Source organism: Geotrypetes seraphini, chromosome 17, assembly GCF_902459505.1.
Source record: "Geotrypetes seraphini chromosome 17, aGeoSer1.1, whole genome shotgun sequence".
In the NCBI taxonomy this organism is placed as follows: Eukaryota; Metazoa; Chordata; class Amphibia; order Gymnophiona; family Dermophiidae; genus Geotrypetes; species Geotrypetes seraphini.
This window is the reverse complement of record NC_047100.1, coordinates 14,501,969-14,528,935: the sequence shown is the minus strand read 5'-3', so window position 1 is coordinate 14,528,935 and position 26,967 is coordinate 14,501,969. Positions and strand designations below refer to the sequence as shown.

The 26,967-nt window shown below is 40.6% G+C and overlaps 1 protein-coding gene across 5 annotated transcripts in view; it reads right to left on the bottom strand.

The window, feature by feature from the left end:
• Positions 1-26,967, bottom strand: part of CACNA2D3 (calcium voltage-gated channel auxiliary subunit alpha2delta 3) — a 797,511-nt gene that overhangs the window by 58,065 nt on the left and 712,479 nt on the right. For 3 of the 5 annotated variants that reach the window (XM_033926567.1, XM_033926565.1, XM_033926566.1), the window contains 2 exons: positions 9,804-9,879; positions 4,435-4,487 (listed from right to left, as the gene is read on the bottom strand). In XM_033926567.1, the coding sequence (XP_033782458.1) occupies positions 4,435-4,487; positions 9,804-9,879 (129 nt within the window). The remainder of the gene's footprint in view (positions 1-4,434; positions 4,488-9,803; positions 9,880-26,967) is intronic. The other 2 variants (XM_033926568.1, XM_033926569.1) reach the window with 1 other exon arrangement.

Sequence of the window (26,967 nt, the reverse complement as noted above, 5' to 3'; positions counted from 1 at the left end):
TGACTGGGATTTAAGCAGATAGAAGCCTCTCCTACCCATTTAAACCCCTTTGAATATATACCTGTCTGTGCCAGAACTTATGTATTGAGATTGCCAATATTTATCAAGTTTCAAGTTTATTAAAAAAAATTTAGACCGCTCAATCAGCCTTCTGAGCGGTGTACAATAAAATAGAATTACAATAATAAGACTGATATAAGATATGACAATAAATGAACGGAGTGGGGGGGGACTCTAACTAAAAACAAACAAAAACAGAGGGGAAAAGGGGAAGAAGTACAATATTTTTGAGACAAGAGAACAGTCAAGGGATTAACAGTAGAGAGGGGATTTCATAAAAATGTCATAAGGGCAATTAGGTTTCAAAAGCATCCTGGAACAGATAGAGAAAATATTTCTCCACTCAAACCACCCCCCACCCCTTTTACTAAACCATGAAAGAGGTTTCTACTGTGGCCTTGAGTGCTAAATTCTCCGACGCTGCTCAAATGCTCATAGAAGCACTGGGATATTTAGCGCCTCAGACCACAGTAGAAACTTCTATTGCAGCTTAATAAAAGAGGGCCTCAATGTGTAATTAAATTCCGGAATTCATCGCCAAGGAATGTGGTAAATGTAGTTTGCTTAGCAGGGTTTTTAAAAAGTTTGAATAATTTCCTAAAACAAAAGACCATAAGCCATTATTAAGATGGACTTGGGAAAATCCACTACTTTTTTTTCTAGGATAAGCAGCAAAAATTCTTGTTTTATTCTTTTGGGATCTTGCCTGGATTGGCCACTGTTGGAAACAGGACACTGGGCTTGATGGACCTTTGGTCTGTCCAAGTTTGGCAATAGGATGCCATTATCCTTCTAAATATCTATCAAAAGGCTCCAGTTCCGGCTAATTCTATGATGCATAACTACTAGGGGGTGTGGCAATGGAAGGGGCAAGACCATGTTAGGGGTGTGCCTAGCAGCCATGTGTCTAACTGCCTAAAGTTATGTGCAAGCACTTACAGCAGCCTTTAACGACTATTATGATTAATTATTTCTATAGAGCTACCAGACGTACGCAGTGCTGTACAGAGTCACAGAGAAGACAGTCCCTGCTTGAAAGAGCTTACAATCTAAACAGACAAACAGGATGTCATGGATACAGTTAAGGGAAACGGTTAATCTGCTGGCTGGGTGGGAGGGCAGAGGGGAGTACAGGATAATCAAGCCATTGTGACATCACTGATGAGATTGGCTCTTATTGGTGGACTCAGGTATTATGACATCACAATCTCAGCTCTGCTTCCCAAAAACTGAAACTCTTCACACTACTATTACTACTATGAATTATTTCTATAGCAATACCAGATGCTGTACAGAGTCACAAAGAAGCAGTCCTTGCTCAAAAGAGTTTACAATCTAAAAAGGCAAGACAGACAAACAGGATGTCATGGATACAGTTAAGGGGAACAGTTAATCAGCGGGCTGGGTTGGAGGGCAGAGGAGTAGGGTTAAGAATTGAAGGCTATATCAAAAAGGGAGGTTTTCAGTCTGCTTTTAAACAAGGGAAGGGAAGGGGCTTGGTGGACAAACTTGGGTAATCTATTCCAGGCATAGGGGGCAGCTAGATGAAAGGAACGAAGCCTAGAATTGGCAGTGGAGGAGAAGGGTACAGCTAAGAGCGGCTTATCTGAGGAACGGAGTTCTCTGGTAGAGAGAGATATTGAGGGGCAGCAGAATGAACCCACTTCTAGTAAATATGCATGCTTAATGTTAGGCACACATAAATGTCTTCACAGAATCTGTGCTCAGTGCACTATACCCCACCCCCTTTTTACAAAACTTCAGAAGCGTTTTTTAGCACTGACTGACTGAATGCTGTGCGCTGCTCCGACACTCATAGAGTTCTGAGTGTTGGATCAGCGCACCGGTCGGCATTAAAAACCGCTTTTGTGGTTTTGTAAAAAAAAAAAAAAAAAAAAGGGGGAGGCGGGGTATATCCAATCAGCTAACTTTATGAATCCTTTCTCGAATATATACTGGCAAATGAATAAAATTCAAAAATTACCTCTTCTCTTTATTTTTAGAGTTGCTACAGCGACAGCCCTGCTATAAGCAAATAATCCTTTTTCTCTCAAAAAAGAAAGAGATACAAAATTGTTCTGTGCTTTTTCTCCAGGAACATATGCTCCATGAATTCACTGTTTGAATTTGGTTTTAATTTCGCTGCCTGTGTAGCAAATGCAATGTGAAATGAGTTTACAAAAGTTAATTGCTCATAGCAGGAAATGGCCATAAAGACTTAATTGCCTAGAGTGTCTTCTGGCCTACATCTTGATACAGTTACTGCTATCAGCAAAATGTTTCCTTTAAAGTGAACAAGGATTTTCTCATTATATTAACTTAGATCCTGCCCTTGACTGCAGCACTTTAGTTTAATTATCTGTGTTACTGTTCAGCCTATGGGCGTACATGACAGTGCAATCTCTCCGTGTGAAGGGTAGAAGAACAAATTATTCTCCTTCATATGTTTTATGTTTCTTAAATTACCCCCACCCCCTTTTAAAAAACTATAGCACATTTTTTAGCGCTGGCCACAGCGGTAACTGCTCCGACGCTCACAGGAATTCTTTGAGCATCGGAGCTGCTAAGCTTATCTTCGCAAAAAGCAAATTCGACCACGTCTCACCGCTTATATCCAAGCTCCACTGGCTTTCAATTATCTCCAGAGTCCACTTCAAATGTGCCTGCCTCACTTTCAAGATCCTACACGGTATTCTCCCTCCCTTCATTCCTCTTTCTTGGAACTCCTCTAACCCCAATTCTGCCAGATCCACCCAAAAACTGAAACTTTCCTTTCCCTCTCTAAAAGGCGTTTCACTTGTAGGAAAACTAGGTTCTTCCCTCCCTTTCAGAATCACTCAGCTCTGGAACAACCTTACCTCCCCTCTTAGGAATCTGAGCTCCCTCCAATTCTTCCGTAAACATCTGAAAACCTGGTTATTCTCAAAAATGTAACTCCTCCTCCCTCTCTGGTTATGCTAGTCCTCTAAATTTTCTCTTCATTTTGCCTCTTCCCTCCACTGGAGTTCCTTTCTACCCTAACTCTTGTTAACCGTGTCGAGCTTTACGAATGTAGAGATGATGCGGTATACAAACCTAAGGTTTAGATTAGATTAGATTAGATTAGCTGTTACCGCTGTGGCCAGCGCTAAAAAAAGTGCTACGGTTTTGTAAGAAGGGGGCGGGATTAGTGTTGTTGCTATGTGAATTAAATAAGCATTTGCCGTAATGGGCATAGATTTTTAGATACACAAACTATAAATATTTCAAAAATAAGCAAATAAATTAATTAATTAAATCCTTTTCAGTACACAGAAATACAGCTAAATAACACCCCTTTTACAAAACTGTAGTGGTTTTTAGCGCCGGTCATGGCGCTAACAGCTCCAACGCTCTTAGAATTCCTATAAGCGTCAAAGCTGTTACTGCTGCAGCCGGCATTAAGAACCGCACTATGTTCATGATTTGGCTCTGTGAAATAAATGATCTATTCTGAAATAAAATCAATGGCCCTTGTTTTTCCACTAAATCCCACTTGGACAATGTACAGTACATTGGACATGATTGGGAGATAGTCTAGAGCCCAAGTTAGAGAAAGGGGGCATGTTGATATGGGTAATGCCTGCTCAAGCTTTAATGTGCTATTTACTTTCCAAGGTAAACACAAATACGAGCTCTTGAAAGGGCTTTCCTTTTTCATGCACTTCCTTCACGTCGCATAAATAAATGGTCTCACATCTCTAATAAAAGTCACCTGTCTTTAATTCTCAACCTGCACGGAGCTCAGCCTCAGCACTGCTGACATTCAAATCTTTGTTAGGATTAAGCAGTATATATGTTCCAACAACACCTGAGCAGCAGATCTAGAAGGGGCATTAACTGAAAAACGTCTGCCTTGTAGCCTGTGAAATCACAAAATGAGCACAATGGATATCACGACGGTTTGTTCTATTGACAACAGCCCACCCAAAGAGCCCAAAACAGATAGCCATGTTAAACTTTACAGCAAGCATAATAAACACGAAAGGTTTGAGCACTGCAAGCTCTAGACTGCTAAGGAAAAACACGAAGATGCACTTGATGACTTCACAGTTGTGTAAATTCTCACGCAGATTTTTGTGAGCTTATACGGGAGGTTTTTTTTTTTTTAACAAACGACTAAGGCCCTCTTTTATCAAGCCGCGTTCGGGTTTGTTTTTTATTGCCCCTTGCTGCGGTAAAAACTCCGGCACTCATAGGAATTCCTATGAACATCAGAGCTTTTACCACAGCGACCCGCGATCAAAAAAAAAATCCTTACACAGCTTGATAAAAGGGAGCCATAATGACTACAGGAGCAGGCTGCAAGAAAGAACAGTGTTAGCATTTGGAAAGGTTTGCCAAAATGGCACTTACCAGACAAGTTCAGTCATTATCCATTTTACTGCAGCAAAGAAGGCATTATAAGGCTGAAGAGAAGCAATTTGTTTAATAAAATAAAAACATAATGTCACCAGAACCAAAGTCTCTGGATGAGAACAAGACTATTTCAAACATGCCATGTGTGCAGTGTAAACAAAAGTGAAGCTGTAAAGCAACAAAAAAACAATGGGATACAGTCGACGCCACCTAAGTGCACATCGGTTAAGCGCATGCTTCGGTTATCCGCACCCTACCACCACGGTCCCATTTTTTTTTACATCAAAGTCAATGGACGTAAACTCCGGATATTTGCAATTCAGATAAGCACACAATCCACTTATGCGCACTGATGTCATAGGTCCAACCTCTATTCTTTCACGCTACGTTCACTCTGGTTAAATGCAATCACGTTCTGACTGAGAATGGCTAGGCTTCACACAGCAGCTTAAGCGCTGGGAAAGTGAGTGCTCCGCTTCCACTCAAGCTGTAGGGCATAGCTTTCCTGTACTTTCCTGTACTAGCCCATGCGCTATATTTAAACTGAGCCGGCTTAACTACAGCCTCCCCCTACCCTCCCCCCACTCCTATTAAATGCCCGCTCCGTTTAAGTGCACTTGGAGACCCAGTCCGAAGGGCGTGCACTTAAACAGAGTCGACTGTATTTAACAAGTTAGATCTATTCTTTTAGGAAGAGAGTAAAGATGACTTGAAGGGTCTCCTAGAATGCTCTATAAGCCTCTTATATACTAGTTAACACCTGGGACGGGAGATCATAATGACTACTTCACATTTCAACCCAGAGATATCTAAAATAGATTTCTAATATGCTCATTTAGATTTCATTAACCCTTTGATGCCTTCTGTCAGGACCCGTAAAATGTACTGCCAGTACTTGTAGATCCTTCTGTCTTGCATATTGTAGGAATCAAATATGGCTTCCCTTTTAACAAAAGGGAAGAAAACTCAAAGCACAGAGAGGCCTTCTGACATGGTGGTAATTCTAGGAGGAGCCATCTTGTTTTTAGGTTGTAGGAAGGTGCATCAGTGGTGGTAGTCTAGTCATTAACGTGCATCAATTTTGTAAAAGGATTTCTTGTAAACTACCAACTACAGGAAAAGTATGCATCATGCTTTGATGGTGCAACCTTTGCTGGTGGGTATGTACATGGATGTAGAGGGCGCAGGCATGTATGTATATTATAGAATGCTATAACAAGCATCTACACCAGCTGGTGTAGGGTTGGTGTAGGTGGTTACCAATAGATACAAGTACATTCTCTGCCATTTGTGTTAGAATTTATGAAGAGAAGTAGGTGTCTACTTTACTGTATAAAGTAGTTTTAAAATAGATGTCATAACCAGTGACTATAGTAGGCACCCTGATATAGCGGCACTAGAAAAGATTCAAAGAAGAGTGACCAAGATGATAAAGGGGATAGAACTCCTCTCATATGAGGAAAGACTAAATAGGTTAGGGCTCTTCAGCCTGGAAAAGAGAGGGCTGAGGGGAGATAGGATTGAAGTCTACAGAATCCTGAGTGGATCGATTTTTCACTCTGTCATAAATTACAAAGACTAGGGAGACATTCAATGAAGTTACAGGGAAATACTTTTAAAACCAATAGAAGGGATTATTTTTTCACTCAGAGACTAGTTAAACTCTGGAATGCGTTGCCAGAAGTTGTGGTAAAAGTGGATAGCGTAGTTGGTTTTAAGAAAGTTTTGGACAAATTCCTGGAGGAAAAGTCCACAGTCCATTATTAAGACATGGGGGAAGCCTCATTTTGCCCTGGATTGGTAGCATGGAATGTTGCTACTCTTTGGGTTTTGGCCCGGTACTAGTGACCTGGATTGGCCACTGTGGGAACAGACTACTGGGCTTTATGGACCATTGGACAGAGAAGGATTGCGAAGACCTGCAGCGTGACATAAACACGCTCGAGAAATGGGCTGCGACATGGCAAATGAGGTTTAATGTGGATAAGTGTAAGATGATGTATGTCGGTAACAAAAATCTTATACATGAATACAGGATGTCCGGTGCGGTACTCAGAGAGACCCCTCAAGAAACAGACTTGAAGCCATCCCTACAATGCACTGTGGTGGCAAAAAGGGCAAACAGAATGCTAGAAATGATTAAGAAGGGGACCACAAACAGACTGGAGAAAGTTATCATGTCGCTGTACCAGGCCATGATACGCACCCACCTGGAATACTACATCTATCACTGGTCGCCGTACATGAAGAAGGACATGGTACTACTTGAAAGGGTCCAGAGAAGAGCAACTAAAATGGTTAAGGGGCTGGAGGAGTTGCCATACAGCGAAAGATTAGAGAAACTGGGCCTCTTCTCCCTTGAACAGAGGAGATTGAGAGGGGACATGATCAAGACAAGGTACTGAAAGGGATAGACTTAGTAGATAAAGGCAGGTTGTTTATTCTATCCAAGGTAGGGAGAACGAGAGGGGGAATAGATTCCATACAAATGTAAAGAAGTTCTTCTTCACCCAGAAAGTGGTAGAAAACTGGAACGCTCTTCCGGATGCTGTTATAGGGGAAAACACCCTCCAGGGATTCAATACAAAGTTAGACAAGTTCCTGCTGATCCAGAATGTACACAGGTAAGGCTAGACTCAATTCGGGCACTGGTCTTTGACCTAAGGGCTGCTGCAGGAGCGGACTGCTGAGCACGATGGACCACTGGTCTGACCCAGCAGCGGCAATTCATATGTTCTTATTGGTCTGACCCAGTAAGGCTATTCTTTTGTTCTTATGAATTATTCTCCTTGTATCTACAGTATGTCTACATAGTTTTGGAAATGGAGCTCTTACAGAAAGGAAGCAAAGTGCATTCACTGTTAATGTACTGCAGAGTTTGTGCATTATAACATCAAGCTTATGTCCCATACATTAAAAGATTTCACCCATGGTTTTCTCTACAAGAGAAGTAGCATAACAATTAGTGCATTGGACTGAGATCCTAGAACATAGGAATTGCCACTGCTGGGTCAGATCAGTGGTCCATCCTGCCCAGCAGTCCGCTCATGTGGCGGCCCCCAGGTCAAAGACCAGAGCTCTAAATAAGTCCAGTCTCACCTGCGTACATTCTAGTTTAGCAGGAACTTGTCCAACTTTGTCATGAATCCCTGGAGGGTGTTTTCCCCTATAACAGACTCCAGAAGAGTGTTCTCTAGGTGAAGAAGAACTTCCTTATGTTTGTAGAGAATAAAGTCATAAGAACTCAAGAATGTCCATACTGGGTCAGACCAATGGTCCACCTAGCCCAGTATCCTGCTCCAACACTGGCCAATTCAGGTCACAAGTACCTGGCAGAAACCCAAATATAACAACATTCCATAATACTGATCCCAGGGAAAGCAGTGGCTTCGCCCATGTCTGTCTCAATAGTATTGACTTTATCTCCAGGAACTTGTCAAAAATATTTTTTAACTCAGATAAGCTAACTGCTGTTACCACATAGTCTGGTAATGAGTTCCAGAGCGCAACTATTCTTTGCGTGAAAAAGAAATTTCTTCCTATTTGTTTTAAAAGTATTTCGATGTAATTTAATTGAGTGTTGCCTGGTTTTTCTACTTTTTGAAAGAATGAAAAATGGATTCAATTTTACTCATTCTATACCACTCAGGATTTTGTAGACCTCAATCATATTCCCCCCCCCCCCCCCTAGCTGTCTTTTTTCCAAGTTGAAAAGCCCTAACCTGCTCAGCCTTTCCTCATACAAAAAGAGTTTAATCCCTTTTATTATTTGGGGCCATTTCCCATTGCAGCTCCTTGTAACTCTGGACTAGTCATCTAACTCTCCATTGCCCCAGATACAAACATTTAGATTGTGAGCCCAGTGGCGTAGCGAGGGTGAAAGGTGCCCAGGGCGGTGGCACCCTTCTCCTGCCCTCCTCACCCCATCCACTCCTTCCTCGCCCCCTCCTGCTGCACGTGCTCCCCTTCCCTTCCCTGTACCTCTAACATTCCCAGCACGAGCAGCAGCTGCAACCTGCTGCTCACGCCAGTGTCGGCTCTTCCTCTGATGTCACTTCCTAGGCGTGAGTCCAGGTAGAGACATCAGAGGAAGAGGCAACGTTGGCCAAGCAGCAGGTTGGGGTTGCTGCTCGCACCAAGAACGTTAAAAAGGGAAGGGAAGGGGCACATGCATGTGGCAGTGGGAAAGCAGGGAAGGAGAGGGGGGGTGGCGAGGAAGACGGATGCCGGTGCCTCCAACAAGATGGCACCTGAGGTGGACCGCCGCCCACCCCCCTTACCGCACCATTTACTAGTTATTCCCTCACTTTAAATTATTAACACATGGCGGCATTTCATCTTTTCTGTTACAGCTCCTCAAACCATGGAATTCCCTCCCTATTTACTTAAGGGAAGAAAACAATTTGGATAAATTTAAGAGCAAACTAAAAAGCTTTCTTTTTAAGGATGCATTTGATAATTAGAATGCTTAACTAGGAGTTTCATTCCAATTCCATAACTTCTCCGAGGTTCATTGTTCTCTCCCTTCCTATTGTTTTTTTTTACCATAATTGTCTTCTCTTCTATCAACAATTTGTATTTCTTTTCCCATCCTTTCCTCTTGTTTTAATACGTTTGCAAAGTTAGTCTTCAATATGTTTCGTAAGGTTTAGCTCTTTGTTTTGTTGCCCCCTTAATTTTGTAATTTTACTGATATGTTCATCGCTTAGAATTTTGAATAAGCGATCAATCAAAATTATAATAAACTTGAAACTTGAACTTGAAACCACAGTGTGAGCCCACTAGGAACAAAGGGTCAGATTCTAGAAGTTTGTAGTTTAACAAGAAATTTAATGTTTGTTCGATGCTCTAATTCAAGCTCCGACATTCTCACGACAGCACACAAAAACATGCAACAGCAATAATGAACGCCATTCAACAAGACACCGCCACACGTCAACCCAAACAACAGCTGTGAGACACTGATATTCCAAGGTTATGAAACCTTACTCAGCAGTTTGTACAGTAAGCACATGGTGGCAAGTTCATGAACTTAATTTTCAGACCTCGTATATCATGTTATTCCTATTTCTAGGATTCGGTGTGCCATTTTTAAGTTTATTTCACTGACTGTATTTATGCTTATGTTCGATCATTTCACTATTGTTATGTTGTTGACAAAATTGAACGTTTTATGTTAAACTGTACCTGGTGAATCTTTTCGTAAAGATGGCTAATAAATATCCCCAAAAATAAATGAATGCAAAATGCATGATGATTTCAAACAGAAGTGATAAGCTTATGGTAAAAAAAAATGAAATGAACTTGTTTAAATAAGTTAGCTGGTGACCTTATGGGCAGGTGCTCATAATGTTAACTATACTTACGTCCAGTAAGCTATGGGCACTGTCGCTCGTCTCTTTGTTCATTCTACACATGGCCTGGTAGTCGTAAAGCGTGATTCTACAGAGAAGAGCAGACGACAGCAACAATGAAATAACACACTTTCAATATCACACAGCAGAAGAATGGAAAAAAGAGATTACAAAAATACATTTGGGTAACTGGGAAACAAAAGTAGTTAAGGCTGCAAGGAGAAATAGGGTTAGTCATCATTAGATAAATCTCTGCGCAGTGTGATGACAGGATACGGAGGACAGCGAGTAAGTAAAATATTATGAGTGGCTGTATGGCAGCAGTTTCCAGATCAGCTATGACCTACTCCCTCTTTCCTCCTCCAGACAAGATATATATATATAGATAGATAGATAGAATGTCCTTGTCAAATTGTCCATTGTAACTTCCTGGGGAACTGACCCAACCTCTTGTAATGTAATCTGATCTCAAACTGAATAGAAAAGGCGGAATAGAAAGCCTGATTAACATAACATATTGACATACCTTGACCCTAAGAGTGAGTCAATGTCAAGGTATGGTCAATATGTTATGTTAATCAGGCTTTCTATTCCGCCTTTTCTATTCAATTTGAGATCAGATTACGTTACAAGAGGTTGGGTCGGTTACCCAGGAAGTTACAATGGACAATTTGACAAGGACATTCAATAGAGTTTCTAGTACAGGTAGATCAGTGCAGTTACTAATACAGTTAGGTCATAGTTATAAATACATTGTTGCTTAGCACAAGTAGTAACTACCTATCACTTATTTCTACCCTGGCTAATAGCTGTCCTAATCTAGACCCAGGGGCCACACTATCACACCAAGTGGAGGAAGCTGGGGACACTGCTATTTACATTAGTTATTTCAGAATGCGTTGCTAATTGTATATGAGTAGGCACCGCCGTTCAAGCCGTGCTCTACTCCCACTTGACCCGAGCTTCTTGGGTCCCGTTGAATGCTCCTGCCCCCCTTGCTGTTCATGCGAGTGGGTACTGCTGGTCACTTCTCAAGCGTGCCCCTCCATCCAAGAGGGATTTCTCATTAGCCATTGAGGGGTAGGAGCCCTCACTTTAGAGTGGCACAAATTCCTGTCCCCTTCCTCATACATGGCCCTCCATCTCATCTCATGGCCCCGCTGGGTCACCAATCCTGCCTGCTGTGACTAGCTCAGCCATTTCCTTAGCAGTTATGCCAACAGTGTGCTGAGACTAAACGCAGTGGGTGGGAGGGCAGGTGTTCTCTTCCTACTGGCATGACGCAAAAATATTGGCTATGCCGGATAATGTCCCATTTTAAGTGAGGCCCACCACTCGCCTTGCCCTGCTCCTATTGCCTTCTTATCAACTCCTCTTCTCCTTCCCCTCTACTCCTCTCAGTGTCCCAACCCGGGAGGCCCCCTCCTTTTGTGGCGGGCCTCGCTAGTCACTCCAGCTTGCTTCTGATCCTAATGGGCCACAGACAGGTCTAATTTTCAGAGTAAACAAAATATATATGCTAACTCTAGGGAAGACAATTTCCAAAGTCATTTATGGGGTAAAATGCTTACTCTCTATGTTAATTAACTGTCTGGAGCTGCCTTCCCAGACTTTGTCACCTCATTGAAATAACAATCCCGCAATGCATTTTGAGGTTTGTGCCAGGCAAACTGAACAGTGAGATGTAATTGGCAATTTGGGTAGGAAAAGATGACATATATGAGGATTAATCCAGGTACTTAACGATGAAAACTTTATTGTAGGGACTCGACACGGCCATATTTTGGCAACGATGTCTGCATCAGAACTGGAGTTCATGAATCTGAGCATGGAAGGTCTTGTTGCAGCTTTCAGTTCATCACAGTTGCGGACATTGGCATAGCAAAGAGCCCATTTGTAGAAAAATGAGGTGCGCAGATTAATGAATGCCATTTATAGACTTATGGCTCCTTTTTTCTAAGGTGCATTAGGGCCTTAACACGTGGAAGAGCACGCGCTAAATTGCCGCATGCGCTAGACCTTAATGCCGGCATTGAGCTGGCGTTATTCTAGAAGCATACCGCGCGGTTTAGCGTGCAGTAATTTTGAGCGTGCGCTAAAAACGCTAGCACACCTTAGTAAAAGGAGCCCTTATTTGTTTCAAATTTAGTTTTAGCCCCCTCCTTTACTAAGGCTTAGCGTGGGTTTTAGCACCGGCAGTGGCGGTAACTGCTCTGATGCTCATAGGAATTCTATGAGAGTCAGAGCACATACCGCCGCTAAAGCCCACGCTACACGTTAGTAAAGGAGTATAGATTTAAAACTCAGATTTTTATTGTAGTTGGATTATTGCTATTTTGTAAGGTTTATGAATGAGTTTTGTTTTAATATTATACTTATATTTGCCATTCTTAGATTTATTTTATTTTTGATTTATTATGAATGTATTTTTGTAACGTCTTCTGGGCTATTTGGAAGGATGGGCTAAACAAGTAAATAAATGGCAAATTAAAAAATAATAGGGGCTGATATTCAAAGTGATTTAGCCAGTAGCAGGCTGGTTAAATTGCCATTAATATTCAGTGGCATTTAGCCAGCTAAATACCATGGTTAGTTAGCCCCTAAGACAAAGCCCAGCTATGTAGGAGTGTTCCGGGAGCAGAGTCGGCAGTTGGTCACTTAACAGCTGATATCTGGCCCTTAAATGGCCGGGTTTACCCAATAAATTGGACTGCAGAAAAGTCTCTCCTATTTTTATACAGTAATCCACAGACACTTAAGTGCTGAATATCGACTTCAGTGGCTATGTGTTAACCAGCTCAAAAAGAGCCAGATATTCAAAACTGGAGTCCATAAAGGTCCGGCTTTGAATATTCGGGAATAATGCTCACTGCCTAACAGCTGAATATTGACAACTAGGGGAATATTTTCTCTTTGAAAATTAGTGCTAATTTGGAAGATAAACTGCACCCAGGGACTTTATCCTGGTGCAGATAGTCTCTGAAGGTAAGAATTTAGGGGGGGGGGGGGGTGATGTTAAGAATAATTCTAATGCAAGTTATCTGATGTAAGAGGGAGGTGTTACGGATGAGGGACTGTCAATATTCAAAGCTATGCAGTTAATTTGATCCATTTAAGTAGGACCTCATAAATAGCCTTACTGGGTCAGATCAATGGTCCATTCAGTCTGGTATCCCATCTTCACGGAGGCCAATCCAAGTCACAAGTACCAGACAAAACCCCAAATATTAGCAGCATTCCATGCCACCGATCCAGGGCAAGAAATGGTTTCCCCCGTCTCTCAACAGCAGACTATGGACTTTCCTCTAGGAACTTGTCCAAACCAGGACCTCCAGGAACTTGTCCAAACCTTTTTTAAAACCAGCTACGTTAACCTCTCTTACCATATCCTCTGGCAACGTGTCCCAGAGTTTAACTATTCTTCTCTGAGTGAAAAAATATTTCCTCTTATTTATTTTAAAAGTATTTCTCTGCAGTTTCATCGAATGTCCCCCCTAGTCTTTGTAATTTTTGACAGTGTGAAAAATCAATCCACTTGTACCCGTTCTACTTCACTCAGGATTTTGTAGACTTCAATCATATCACCCCTCAGCCATCTCTTTTCCAAGCAGAAGAGCCCTAACCTTTTTAGTCTTTCCTCATACAAGAGGAGGGTCTGGGAAACAGATCTGAAATGTATTTCCCTGATCTTTGCAAATAATTCTTTCCATCCCCTTTATCATCTTGGTCATCCTTCTATGATCCTTTTCTAGTGCCGCTATATCTTTTTTGAGAGAAGGAGACCAGAACTGAATGCATTACTCAAGTTGAGGTTGCAGCATTGAGCGATACAGAGAATTATAACATTCTTAGTCCTGTTTATAGATAACATATCAATTTGAGTTTGGAAAGCCTATTTAATAGTCTACCTTAAATGTGTGCATCATTAAAAATCATCATTAAAAATCATCTTCACGTTTATTCTGGAAAGCATACCTGATTGTGACCTTAAGAACTAGAATTTGAAATCCCTGGTTTAGGAGTAATTACTATTTCATAAAATATATCAGGAATATAATTGGTTAAAACACCAACAAGAACTTAAGAACTCCTTTGTGTGGTTTTTTTTAGTCCAGGAATGAAAAACTAGCAAATTCTGGGAAAATGCTTAATACTTTATACCCACAGTAAATATTCAGGCAGAACTCATAGCTTGAAATATTTCAGAATCAATGTGCTTTTTCTGATAAATGCCAGAAATGTATTTTATTTTTCTGAGAAAACTATGCTGTTGGTACATGCAAAGAATGATTCATTTTTTAATTCTGTTGTCATTATATGAAATGTTATGCACATTCAAGTTTGGGCTTTTTCTTGGCCCCTGATCAGGTTGGTAGAGAGCCCACACTGACATTTTGGAAGTAATTCTATAACTGGACATCCAAATAGTGCACTTTGTGCATGAATGTACAGGATAGGAAGCTCAGAAGAGTTTGCTTGTCCTGCAGTGATAGAACTGGGAGATGTGAAGTTGGCTGTGAGATGGGGAATCAGGTTGTTAGGAGTGTAAGATCAGATAATGCAGATTGCTAAGTCTTCATTTTCTCAGCTTCTCATATCGAGTAAACTAAAGCCTATGTTGAGTGACTGTGAGTTTAGAATTGTAATTCAGTTTGGCTCTTTCCAAGGTTGACTACTGCAACGCCTTCTGCCAAGTGTAGGGAGCTACAAGGGGTCCAGAATTCTGCAGCTAGTTTAATTTTGGGGAACTTGAAATTTGCACATATTACTCCAGTATTGAAACAGCTGCACTGGTTACCTAAGCAATATAGGATACAGTTTAAGGTACTCTTGTTGATTCATTCAACCTTGTATTTGATTGCTTCCTAGCATATGGTTCAGCTATTGTCTCATTATCGTCCACATTAATGTTTGCGTTCAGACTGCCATGTGTTTATCTATACAAGGGCTTATTGATGTTCATTATGATAGAGACGTTTAAATACCTACATAATGTAAATGTACATGAGTTGAACCTCTTTAATTTGAAAGGAAACTCTTCAATGGGAGGGCATAGGATGAAGTTAAGAGGTGATAGACTCCGGAGTAATCTAAGGAAATACTTTTTTACAGAAAGGGTGGTAGATGCAAGGAATAGTCTCCCAGAAGAGGTGGTGGAGACAGAGACTGTGTCTGAATTCAAAAGGCCTGGATAGGCACGTGGGATCTCTCGGAGAGAGAAAGAGATCATGGTTACTGTGGATGGGCAGCTCTATGACCTCACAATGCAGGTGTAAAGAGCCTTAGCCTATAGGAAGAGGAGATGCAAATGTTAAGAGCCTTAGCCAATAAGGAGAGGAGAAGATAGTGGATGCAGATGGGAGACTAGATGGGCCATTTGGCCTTTATCTGCCATTATGTTTCCAGTACTAGGGGTGCTGTTTTCTGTGTGGCTGATCCTTTGTTAAGGAATGTGTTACTCGGAGTTTTATGACTATGTTCCAGTCTAGGGCAAACTGTCAGCACTTAGATTATAGGTGCCCTGATGGCATCTGGGCAGCCAGGTGCCAATATAAAATAGGCTTTATTGTGCAACATCAGGGCATAGGAAACGAGTGTGAGCCCTTTAGTAGTGTTACCAGATGGTTTGAAAGCAATGAAAGTAAAATCTGGGCTGGCTCGATCTGTCTTCCATGACCTGGAGCAATCTGGTAACTGCTAAAAGGAGGCACTGAGAATGAACTGGGCTTACACTCATTTCTTAAGTAAAACATCTTTAGATTATTATTATTTTTTTTTCTTTGTAACAATGCCATTTTAGGATGCAATAAAATAAGCCTTTTCCCAGTGTCTAGCTGGATTTAACCAGACGTTGCAAAAAAGAAATCCCTATGGATTGTTACTTTTTCTGTAGTGATTTTGTTAGTTTTAATAACTATGTTTTGTGGCTACCTGTATCCTGTTTTACTGATTATAGCTAGTGAACATGGTAATTGTGTGTTTTGCTGGGATCTAAATATAGGCCCCTGAAGTTGTGCCCTGCCCAGGCCCCATTCTAGATGCTTTTGCACTTAACAGTGGTAGTTTATTCTCATTATGAATAACTTGCCTGAGGCTTTATGACATCACCATGATGTTTCAACCGCTACCCACAATCCCACACCATATTATTATCATCACTGTGTTCTTTGAATGTCTGACAAGACGGCAGATATGGATTGTACATTAAAACTGTAAGAGAGAGACATCACATTGTGTTCAGGACTGCCAAAAAAGTATTTTGCTATTGATTTTCAAATGTATAATTAAATAGGTGAAGCTCTTTTACAGTGAACGCTGTTCTGATGAATGTCCTTGTACTCCTATTAAGTACAAAAGCATTTCACTGATAGTGGCTTTGAATATTGCCAAGCGGGCACTTAAGTTCTGTTCTATAAATACATGCATTGCTTATATAGTGTGTATTTGCATGGTGGGCATGGAAGAGAGGCAGAGCCTGGTTGGGGGAGGGGGCCACATATGCATAAGCCTTATAGAAGTCTAAAAGATACATTCATATCTATAGCACGTAGGATCTAACACTTACTTCTGTGGCTGCTGTAGATGTGTGCATCTAAATTCAAGGGATCTGATATTCAGCCAGCATTGATCAGCTTTTTGCTGCCAGCATTATACTCAGAAATTCAATGCTGAGCCATGTCTGGTCTCCGGTATTGAATTTCTGGGTACAGAGCTGGCAAAAACATTGTTAAGTTTGATACTTGGCACTTAACTGGCTATGAAGAGCTGCACAAAGATAGGATTGACTTTTATGTGGTCCTATGTATGCTGGTTAAATGCTGAAAACTGGCACTTAACTGGCTAAGTGCCATCTCTGCCCCCAAAATAGCCGGTTTTGGCTTGGATGCCAACCAGTTACTCTTTCCAAAAATACTAGGACTAGGTGGCACGCGATGAAGCAACTAAGTGGTAGATTTAAGGCAAGCCAGAGAAAATATTTCTTCACTCAGTGTGCAATTAAATTCTGGAATTAATTGCCAGAGAATGTGGTGAAATCAGTTAACTTAGCGGGATTTTAAAAAGGTTTGGATAATTTCCTAAAACAAAAGTCCATAAGCCATTTTTGAGATGACTTGGGGAAATCCACTGCTTATTCCTAGGATAAGCAGCATCAAATCTGTTTTTCTCCTTGGGATCTTGCCAGGTACTTGTGACCTGGATTGGCCACTGTTGGAAACAAGATACGGAGCTTGATGGATCTTCGGTCTGTCCCATTATATTCTTAATTAATGTATGCACGCAACTGGCACCACACTATAACTTGTGTTTAATTTTGCACACTAAGGGTGAAAATGTGCATGCAAATTTATAGAATGAGGGAGCCAGTGGGCCCCATCGATCGCTTTCTAACCCTGAAAATCAAATAACCCCATTCCTGCCGTTCAGATACCCCCTTGTCCGATGGCTCATGATTTCACGCCCTTGGAAACTAAGATGATCAGCCTCCTATTTCCACATTATTCCTTCGCATATACATTTATCCTTTTTTTATCAAAAGATATCCACATGAATTAAATATCGACAGGACCTCAAACAGAAGTCAATTATTTTATTCTTCTGTGTTACCCCATCATGATACCACTCCATCAGCAGAGAATTGAGACCTTTTTTTTGGACACTCGTGCAGTAGCAACATTACGGCATATGCTTCCACCACAATAGAAACCAGATGAAGACTTCGTTTTGCGAACGGGTTATTGACTTAGCTGCTTGTTTAGCAAGAAACTTACAAAACAACTGTCGAACTGCATAAAAAGTGACATGATACATCTGACTGTAATTGAATACCTCCTAATTGGATTTCTTTGTAAAAATTATTTATATTCATGCAAAGTCACATACCATCCTGCCCTGTTTAGCTGTCCTATAGCCCAGTTGGAAATACATTCCATTTTGAATTTCAAACATATTTATTTAAGTCTAGTTGAAAGTCAAATGGAAGGTACTTTGAACTTACATTTGGAAATTTTTAAATGAGGAACAGAACCAGTAAAATAGAGAGCAACTCAATTTATTTATATAGGTAATTTTTGAATCTTTGCATATATGTAAATGTATCAATGTTACATAGTTGCATCTGGGTGTAATTTCGGTGCCATCTGTGACTTATTATCCCAAAGTTGCTTGAGCTCCCAATAGCCGTGTTTTACTTATCAAAGTTTTGCCACCCCCTTTCCAGTTTATAGGTTTGCAGGAGGATATAATTACTGCAAGGTAATTGGGAAATATAAGAATGATTGTAATGCATTGTAATTTAACAAGAGCTCTTACCAAACTGACTCATTAATATGTCAATCATGGAAATTATGCTTAGGCAGTAGTTGGCTTCAATTTTTTTTCCTGGGCCTATTTCTATAAACCTGAAAGTAATATATGGTACTTTTGAACACAGAAAATAGCAGTTTGGATGACCCTCTCTCTCAGCTCAGAGATAATTTAGTGTTCCCATTAAATAGCAGACATAAGTCTGGAGGGGTCTACCTGCCTGGAGCTGCTACTTGAAGGGGGTACTTCAGTATCTGTCATACGGTTCCTGTTGGTGTGGAATTGAAATGGGGAAATCAGGAAGGAATAAAGCCCTGTGGTCTGGGAGCCATAGATGTTTGGTGAGCTTAGTAAAACTTCTTTCCTTCCTAAACGTTCTTTGATAACGCTAGAGGTCATTTGGGGGTGCCCTAGCTAAACTGGATCAGTATATTTCTCAGAATTCAGTTTAAGTGTTTATGGATTGTTTTTAAGGTTTTACGTGGTATCTTTGCCCCTCTTGTTCTTCTGCTACGGAATGTTTATAGATTTTCATATGCGAGAGGCATTTATCGATTTAAACTTTCTCTTCCTTCTAGGAAAGGAATTCAAGGAGTTAAAAATTTTAGCAGCTCTCTGGCGTTTAAATTTCCCCAATTATGGAATGAACTTCCCCTAATTTTGAGGTGTCCCAGTTCCTTCAAACTCTTCCGTAAACTTCTAAAAACTTTTTTATTCACTAAACATTTTGAAAACTAACTCTCTTGTATTTCAGTTTACTTTATTTTTTTTTAAATTTATTGTTAAATAAATTGACACTCTAGCCCTCTAACTTCCCTCTTCCCTCTGATCTTCATCTAACCCTTTCCTTGGAGTTCCTTTCTCATTACTATTCCTGTAAACCGTGCCGAGCTCCAGGACTGTGGAGAAGGTGTGGTATATAAACCTAAGGTTTAGTTTAGTTTAGTTTAGTTAACCACGTTGAGCTTCCTTTGGTTGAAGACTCGGTATATAGGGTTAAGTTTTTGTTTTGTTTAGAAGTTTGAAACTTTATCTGCTCAGTCTCAGTCCTCTTACAGAATTTTATCAACAAATCAAAAGAGAGTTGATTCTATGGAAAGGGGGTTTGAGATTGCCTCAACTAAGGATAGTGCATTCATATATCATAGGACTGAAGATTCTGAGAATTCTTTATGGCAGAGGACTTTGTAAAGAAGCCACACAAGGAAAATTGAAAAATTTCACAGAATGCAGAGATTTTTTTTTTTTTTTTTTTAATTCCAGAGCTATCCTCTCTGCCTATATTAAAATTTGCTATTTAGGGAAAAAAAATGGTTGCACATTATCCTTTTACTTCTGGAGCCGAGACAACTTTTGATGAGCTCCCAGTAATATACATAATAGAGAGGGATGATCAGGAAATGACCTAACAACATTATCTTCAACCAGAGATCGGGCACGGAGTTTCAATAGAATAGAGCCAGGTGTTGCTTGTGGAACTCAGAGGAGGAAAAAAATTCTCATTTGGAAATGAGAGTTCAAGTTCAACAGCTGGGGAGGGGAGGGGGAGTTATTTTGATTGAAATTTCCCCGTTCCCATAGTTTGCTTGAGGTTACGTTTTAAATGGGTGAGGTGTTCAGTTAATAGTGGACACTTTCAAATTTGACATGACAGCAGAGAGTATGATACAAATATTTGAAGGTAAGTACAGTGGTACCTTGGCTTGCGAGCATAATTCGTTCCAGAAGCATGCTCGTAATCCAAAGCGCTCGTATAGCAAAGCAAATTTCCCCATAGGAAATAATGGAAACTCGGAAAATGTGTTCCACATCCCAAAAACTTGAATAGAAAATAGAGTACTGGACGTACTTGCATTGCAAGATCTCGCTCGTTTCGAACAGTCACTACACTGCGGGTGAATTGGGCGTGATGCTTTTATTACGTGCAGCCGCGCTCAGCGTGAGATGTGCGTCTATTGTGCTTGCTTGAACTGCGGGTGCATGTATTACGGTCAGCCGCGATCAGTGATGCAACACGCATATTTTGTGCATATTTGACATGACCCACGTACGTGTGCTCGTACTGCAAGTCAACGTTCGTTTATCGAGTTAAAATTTAAGAAAATGTTTTGCTCGTCTTGCAAAACACTCGTAAACCACGTTACTCGCTCTCCACGGTTTGACTGTAGATAGTTTTTATTTGCATAATGCGGAACACCAAGACGATCTGAATATTTTGTGCAATGATGGAAAATGATTGCCTATCTGTTTCACAACACTGGGCGCAACATGAATTTCTGAGCGCATTTTGCGCTTATATTTGAATGGTTAATATTATGTTGATAGTAAATGGTTTGTATTAATATCATCTGAAATGTTTTGGGAGGTTATGTGTTGGTTCAGGTCTACATTTAGAATAAAACTTCTGATTAAATTTTTATTGTGAGGAACAAGGGCTAATTTTTTTTTGCATCTATTACACATGTAAATGATTAGAACATAAGAATAGCTTTACTGGGTCAGACCAACGGTCCATCAAGCCCAGTAGCCCAATCCAGGTCACTAGTACCTGGCCAAAACCCAAAGAGTAGCAAAATTCCATGAATGGAGAATATGGGCATCAATCCCACTACCTCTCGCATGCTACGTGAGCGCCCCACCACTTGAGCTAATTCCCCTGCCTGACTGCTTTCTCGAGCAGATTGGCACTTTATCCGCATGTGAGAATAAATGCCAAAATTCTACCTAAGCACTCTTCCGTAAACACACAAATAAATTATATAGGACCGGATTCAGTATATGGCATGCAAAAATCTGCGTTGGAAAAAGGGTTACTCCTAGTCGAGTGCCCTTTATAGAACGGAACATATTTGGGTGTTGGGATTTATGCCTCTAAAATCGGGTGTAATTCTGAAGCCCAAATTGGGCACCCATCCCTAGTATTCTATAATACTGCATGCAAATTTTTGGTATGCCCCTGACCCTGTCCTTCCCATAGTCACACCCCCTTCTGGAATGCAAGCTATGGGATTTGGACACCCTGTCTTATAGAATAGTGTGCAGCCAGATTGATTGATTTAAAATATTTTTTACTCGCAAATATCCAACAATTTTGTGTGAGTTACAATATAAAACATAATTGAAAAAGATGGGTGCACAGATCCTAACTGATTCCCAATAGCATCAATAATTGTTAGCATATAATTATTGCTGCTAATTGGATTATTAACCAATTAAGCTGCACACACATCTCAGGATTGGGCCTACATTTTAGCAGGTAAATTTGGGCAACCTTTATCGAATCTGGGGGACAGTGCACATGGAAATAGCCTGGAGGGGCCTTGCACTGAGCTGTTTAATTTATAGAAAACTGAAAGGTTTGTGCTTTACTCTGACATTTTGGTGTGAAAAGTTACACCAGGTCTATTTATTTAAGGATTTATTTAAGGATTGCACTAGTAGGTTATACAAGGGGGAGAGTGTGGCACAATGGTTAAAGCTACAGTCTCAATGTCCTGAGGTTTCGAGTTCAAACTTACACTATTCCTTGTGACCCTGGGCAAGTTACCCAATCTCCCCATTGCCCCAGGTACACTAGATCAGTGATTCCCAACCCTGTCCTGGAGGAACACCAGGCCAATCGGGTTTTCAGGCTAGCCCTAATGAATATGCATGAGAGAGATTTGCATATGATGGAAGTGATAGGCATGCAAATTTGCTTCATGCATATTCATTAGGGCTAGCCTGAAAACCCAATTGGCCTGGTGTTCCTCCAGGACAGGGTTGGGAATCACTGCACTAGATAGATTCTGAGCTCCTTTGGGTGAACAGTATAGAACATCGAATAAATACATAAAAGTAGGTACCTACATTTGCTTATAGTACAGGACTGTGTTTGAATTCAAGAGAGAGAAAGAGATAATGGTTACTGCGGATGGGCAGACTAGATGGGCCATTTGGCCTTGATCTGCCGTCAAGTTTCTACCCTGCTAGGGAATCGTACTCAGTTCACCTACATAGATCTGATTGGGCATATTCTATAAAGTCAAGTAGACACCTACGTTCTTTTGTAGAATGCTAGCATAAACAGGTATATATGCGTATCCGCTTACACAAGCAATAGAACTGGAGTAAATTTGTGCAATTGTGTTTCTACAAATTTAACTTATAGTATTCTAAAAGTGGTGACGGGACTAAATCGCCCGAGACAACGGCGCGCCGACAACTGAGCGCAAGGTTGACGGCACGCCGAAGAAAAGCACTATTTTAAAGGGCTCCGACCGGGGGTGTGGGGGGAACCCCCGCACTTTACTTAACAGACATTGCGCTGGCGTTGTGGGGGGGGCTTGGGGGTTGTAACCCCCCACATTATACTTAAAACTGAACTTTTTCCCTAAAAAACAGGCAAAAAGTTCAGTTTCAAGTATAATGAGGGGGGTTACAACCCCCCAAACCCCCCACAACGCCAGCGCCATGTCTGTTAAGTAAAATAGGGGGGTTCCCCACCAACACCCCCCGTCGGAACCCTTTAAAATAGTGCTTTTCTTCGGCGCGCCGTCAAACTTGCGCTCAGTTGTCGGCGCGCCGTTGTCTCGCACGATTTTGTCTATGAACCCTAAAAGTTATATGTCAGTGTGCACCCTGCCCATCTCTATACCCTATGTGCTATCTGAGATGTGCAAATAGCTAAAGAACTTAGGCAGAATACCTTCAGATATGCACATGTGCGCATGCATTCATGTGTATATGCTGGTATTTTAATCATTTAGTTGCGTATTGGGTTTGTAAACATAGGCATCTTCTTTATAGAATCACTTTAACAAGTAACACACATTAAAGAGCTGTTAATGCAAATTATAGAATGCTTTAACAATAACACAGAGATTTTCTAGAATGTACATTAACATGTCAAATAATGACTTGAGCTTTCTTAAATTAAAAATATATTGAATAGTTCATCTAAATAGAATATACCATGGCTTGTGTTAACATTCATACCATGCAGCCAATAACATAACAACTAGGGGTATAGTTGGTTTTATGTTAAGGAACATTTTTAAAGCAAGTTATGGCAGCGCTTTAAAAAGCTTTTCCCTTCAGTGCTTTTGATTATGCAGAAAAATTTCAGGAAGTAATGTGTATTCATGCAGCTTTCTTTTGCCATGCACTTAAAATAAAGTTAACCCTTTTTTATTGGTGAAAATTTGCTAGTGAAAGCCATGCTAGTGAATTTATGTTTTTCCCTTAAGGCAGGGGTGTCCAATGTCGGTCCTCGAGGGCCGCAATCCAGTCGGGTTTTCAGGATTTCCCCAATGAATATGCAAGAGATCTCTTAGCATACAATGAAAGCAGTGCATGCAAATAGATCTCATGCATATTCATTGGGGGGAATCCTGAAAACCCGACTGGATTGCGGCCCTCGAGGACCGACATTGGACACCCCTGCCTTAAGGTGTATAGATATTCTCCTGTTAAAAGTTTGCAACAAGAGATTTAGCAAATACCTGTATATGAATTTAGAACATTCCTAAAACTATTTGCAAAATGACATGCTACTTAGTCATTTTTATGTACATTGCATGGAGACCCTACATAAATAGGACCCACATGTGTCACTGTTAATCAGCTTTCATAAACAGCTATCTCATGCTTTAAGATGTTTTTATTATGACAGCTTCACTAGATACATTATAAACATCTCCAATAGTACCACAAATTACATTTATCCCCGTTGTAAATCAGAATTCATTTTCACAGTCAAAACAGCAAGACAATTCTGATTCCTGATATTTTCAACCTCTTCAGTTATTTCTTGATTTTGAATGATCTCTGACTCCCAGGCTTCCTTTCTTTTTTTTCTCCTAATATAAGGGGCTAAGTACCACGTATTTTTCTCTTAAACATACAACCACCCTTCAGTACATCTGGGCCATATAATTTCCCTTTTCTATTCTAACCTCTTCCCAAATAAAATGTGTGCACAATTTATTGTGGCCCTCATTTTACAAATCCTATTCAAGTTCCGCTCCTCTTTTGTGCACAAAGTTTTTCACCCCCTATAGGAACCAGGGGTGTCAAAGTCCCTCCTGGAGGGCCGCAATCCGGTCGGGTTTTCAGGATTTCCCCAATGAATATGCATGAGATCTATTTGCATGCACTGCTTTCATTGTATGTTAAGAGATCTCATGCATATTCATTGTGGAAATCCTGAAAACCAGACTAGATTGCAGCCCTCCAGGAGGGACTTTGACACCCTTGCCCTAAACTGTATCATTCCCTCAGGTTTTGCAGCCCAAATGCATGACCTTGCATTTGTTAGCATTAAATCTTAGTTGCCAAATTTTAGACCATTCTTCAAGCTTCGCTAGGTCCTTCCTCATTTTAACCACACTATCAGGGGTTTCTACTCTTGAGGCAAATCTAACCAGATAGTCCTTTAGCAATATCACTTACAAAAATGTTAAAAAGAGCAGGTTCAAGAGCCAAACCTTGAGGTACACCACTGGTAACATCTCTTTCCTTCCACTCAACCAGTTCCTGACCCAGTCCATCACTTTAGGGCCCTCTATTTATTAAATGCCTGTATGGCTTTGCTAAAACCTAAATATTATACACCACATCTAGTGCACTCTCACTATCCAATTCTTTGGTCACCCAGTCAAAGAAATCAATCAGATTTGTCTGACAAGATCTGCCTCTAGAGAATCCATTTTGTCTTGGGTCCTGTAATCCATTGGATTCCAGACTTCACTATTTTCTGTTTTTAAAAACTATTTTATAAAGTGGTATACCCTTTATAAACTCTACTTTTCAATGGACCAAATCCTTAATGCTCCCCTCTTCCGCCTTAACGCTCCCCCTCTCCACATTAGAAAACAGATCGAACACTCTTCTTTGCATCAGATCAAACCCTTAACTCTCCCCTCCCCCCCTCAACACTGCCCACTTCTCTTTATTTTTTCCCCCTCCTCCCCCCCCTTCCAAGATCCCTGCCCCCTCCCTCTCATATAAATGCTCTGTTCCCCCCTCTCATAAATTCAATTGTACTCTCTTACAGTACATACCGTATGCGCTCTGTATTAGCCCTCCTTCACTTAAATTGTCAATGTAAACTAGTTTGACCCTTCGATTGCCTTTTTTATGTTCTTCTTTTTTCAGTTGCACAGTATGTAACTCATCTATTTGTTGTGAACCGCCTAGAACTCCCTGAGTATGGCGGTATACAAAAATAAATTATTATTATTATTATAGAATAGTGCTTAAGTACAGATCTCATGCCTAGTTTTGGATGCCAGACTTGTGCGTGCTGAGACCCGATGTACATGCTGGCACCCAAGTTGGGCACGCTGCATGCAATTTTTCAGAATGTCCTGCCATACCAATGCCCTTATCATAACAATGCATCCTTTTGGGTTGTGTATTATGGGTGTTCTGTATTACAGAATAGAGCGTACAATTTCTAATTGTAGCCAATTAACATCGATAACTGGTTACTGGCACCCAATAATTGATTGTTAATAGCTCGTTAATCTATTAAGTTGCATGCACATCTTGGCAGTGCGCTCAAATTTCGGAGCCCAAGTTCAGACACCATATATAGAATCTAGGGGAATGTCTAATATGCACTTTCTTGGAACTGACAATCACCTGTAAATAATGTAGTTCGGATGTAATCCTAATTGAATGGTTGCCCTCCATACCATGTTTCTCAAATACCATCACCTCTATTTTTTTCCTGCCATTAATGACAAATCTGTTCTCATGTAAACGTACTCCACTGCTCACAAAATCAATTCACATACGTTCCTCAGATTGCCACACCATTTTGCAGTGTGGTGGCCTCTCCTCACCGGAACCTTATTTTATGTGATGAGTTTGTGTTAATTCTTATTCTTAAATAGTTTTTATCAGTTTCTTCACGCGGCATCCACTATTCAGGCAAACTGGGAAAATCCCTTCTCTTCAAAATCACAGGTCTTTGGAACGACCTCACCACCCCATTGCGGAACCTGAGCTCCCTTCAGTTATTCCGCAAACAACTGAAAACCTGGCTTTTCAGCAAATTGTAACACTATCCTTCCCCACTTTCTCTCCCCCCTTCTACACATAAGTTCATGTAATCCTTTTTCTTCTTCTCTACCCACTATTTTAAGTTCTTGTAAACCGTGTCGAGCTCCATTCTCATGGAGATGATGCGGTATATAAACTTAAGGTTTAGATTAGATTAGATTAGATTTAAGACTTTATCAATTTTTTAAAACTTGTACTTATAAAGTGCTACTGTGCAAATAGAATAACTTATCTTATGAACTGGGTCTGCATCATTCCCCATTTTAAAACATCGGATATACCAAGCAGGAATAGCGTTATGCTTTAATCCCGGCTACGTCTGTCATCTATGTCCCCGACCCTGAAGAAATTTTTGAAACGCGTCGGTGGGGAATGATGCAGACCCGGTTCATAAGATAAGTTATTCTATTTGCACAGTAGCACTTTATAAGTACAAGTTTTAAAAAAACGATAAAGTCTTAAAAACTGATAAAACTATTTAAGAATAAGAATTAACACAAACTCATCACATAAAATAAGGTTCCGGTGAGGAGAGGCCACCACACTGCAAAATGGTGTGGCAATCTGAGGAACGTATGTGAATTGATTTTGTGAGCAGTGGAGTACGTTTACATTATAGTTTGATACCAGTGCCGATTTTTGTCTTGAATTTTCAAATCTATTCTCAGACATCCAGTCCTCAATAATCCTAAAATACACCTCATCTTGAGATAAGGAAATAAGCAATGTTGATGAAACCAGGAAGAAAAATTGTAGGTTATCAGTGAAAATACTGATACTGAGCATTACAGCAACCTTCACATAGGAACTATGTAAACATTTT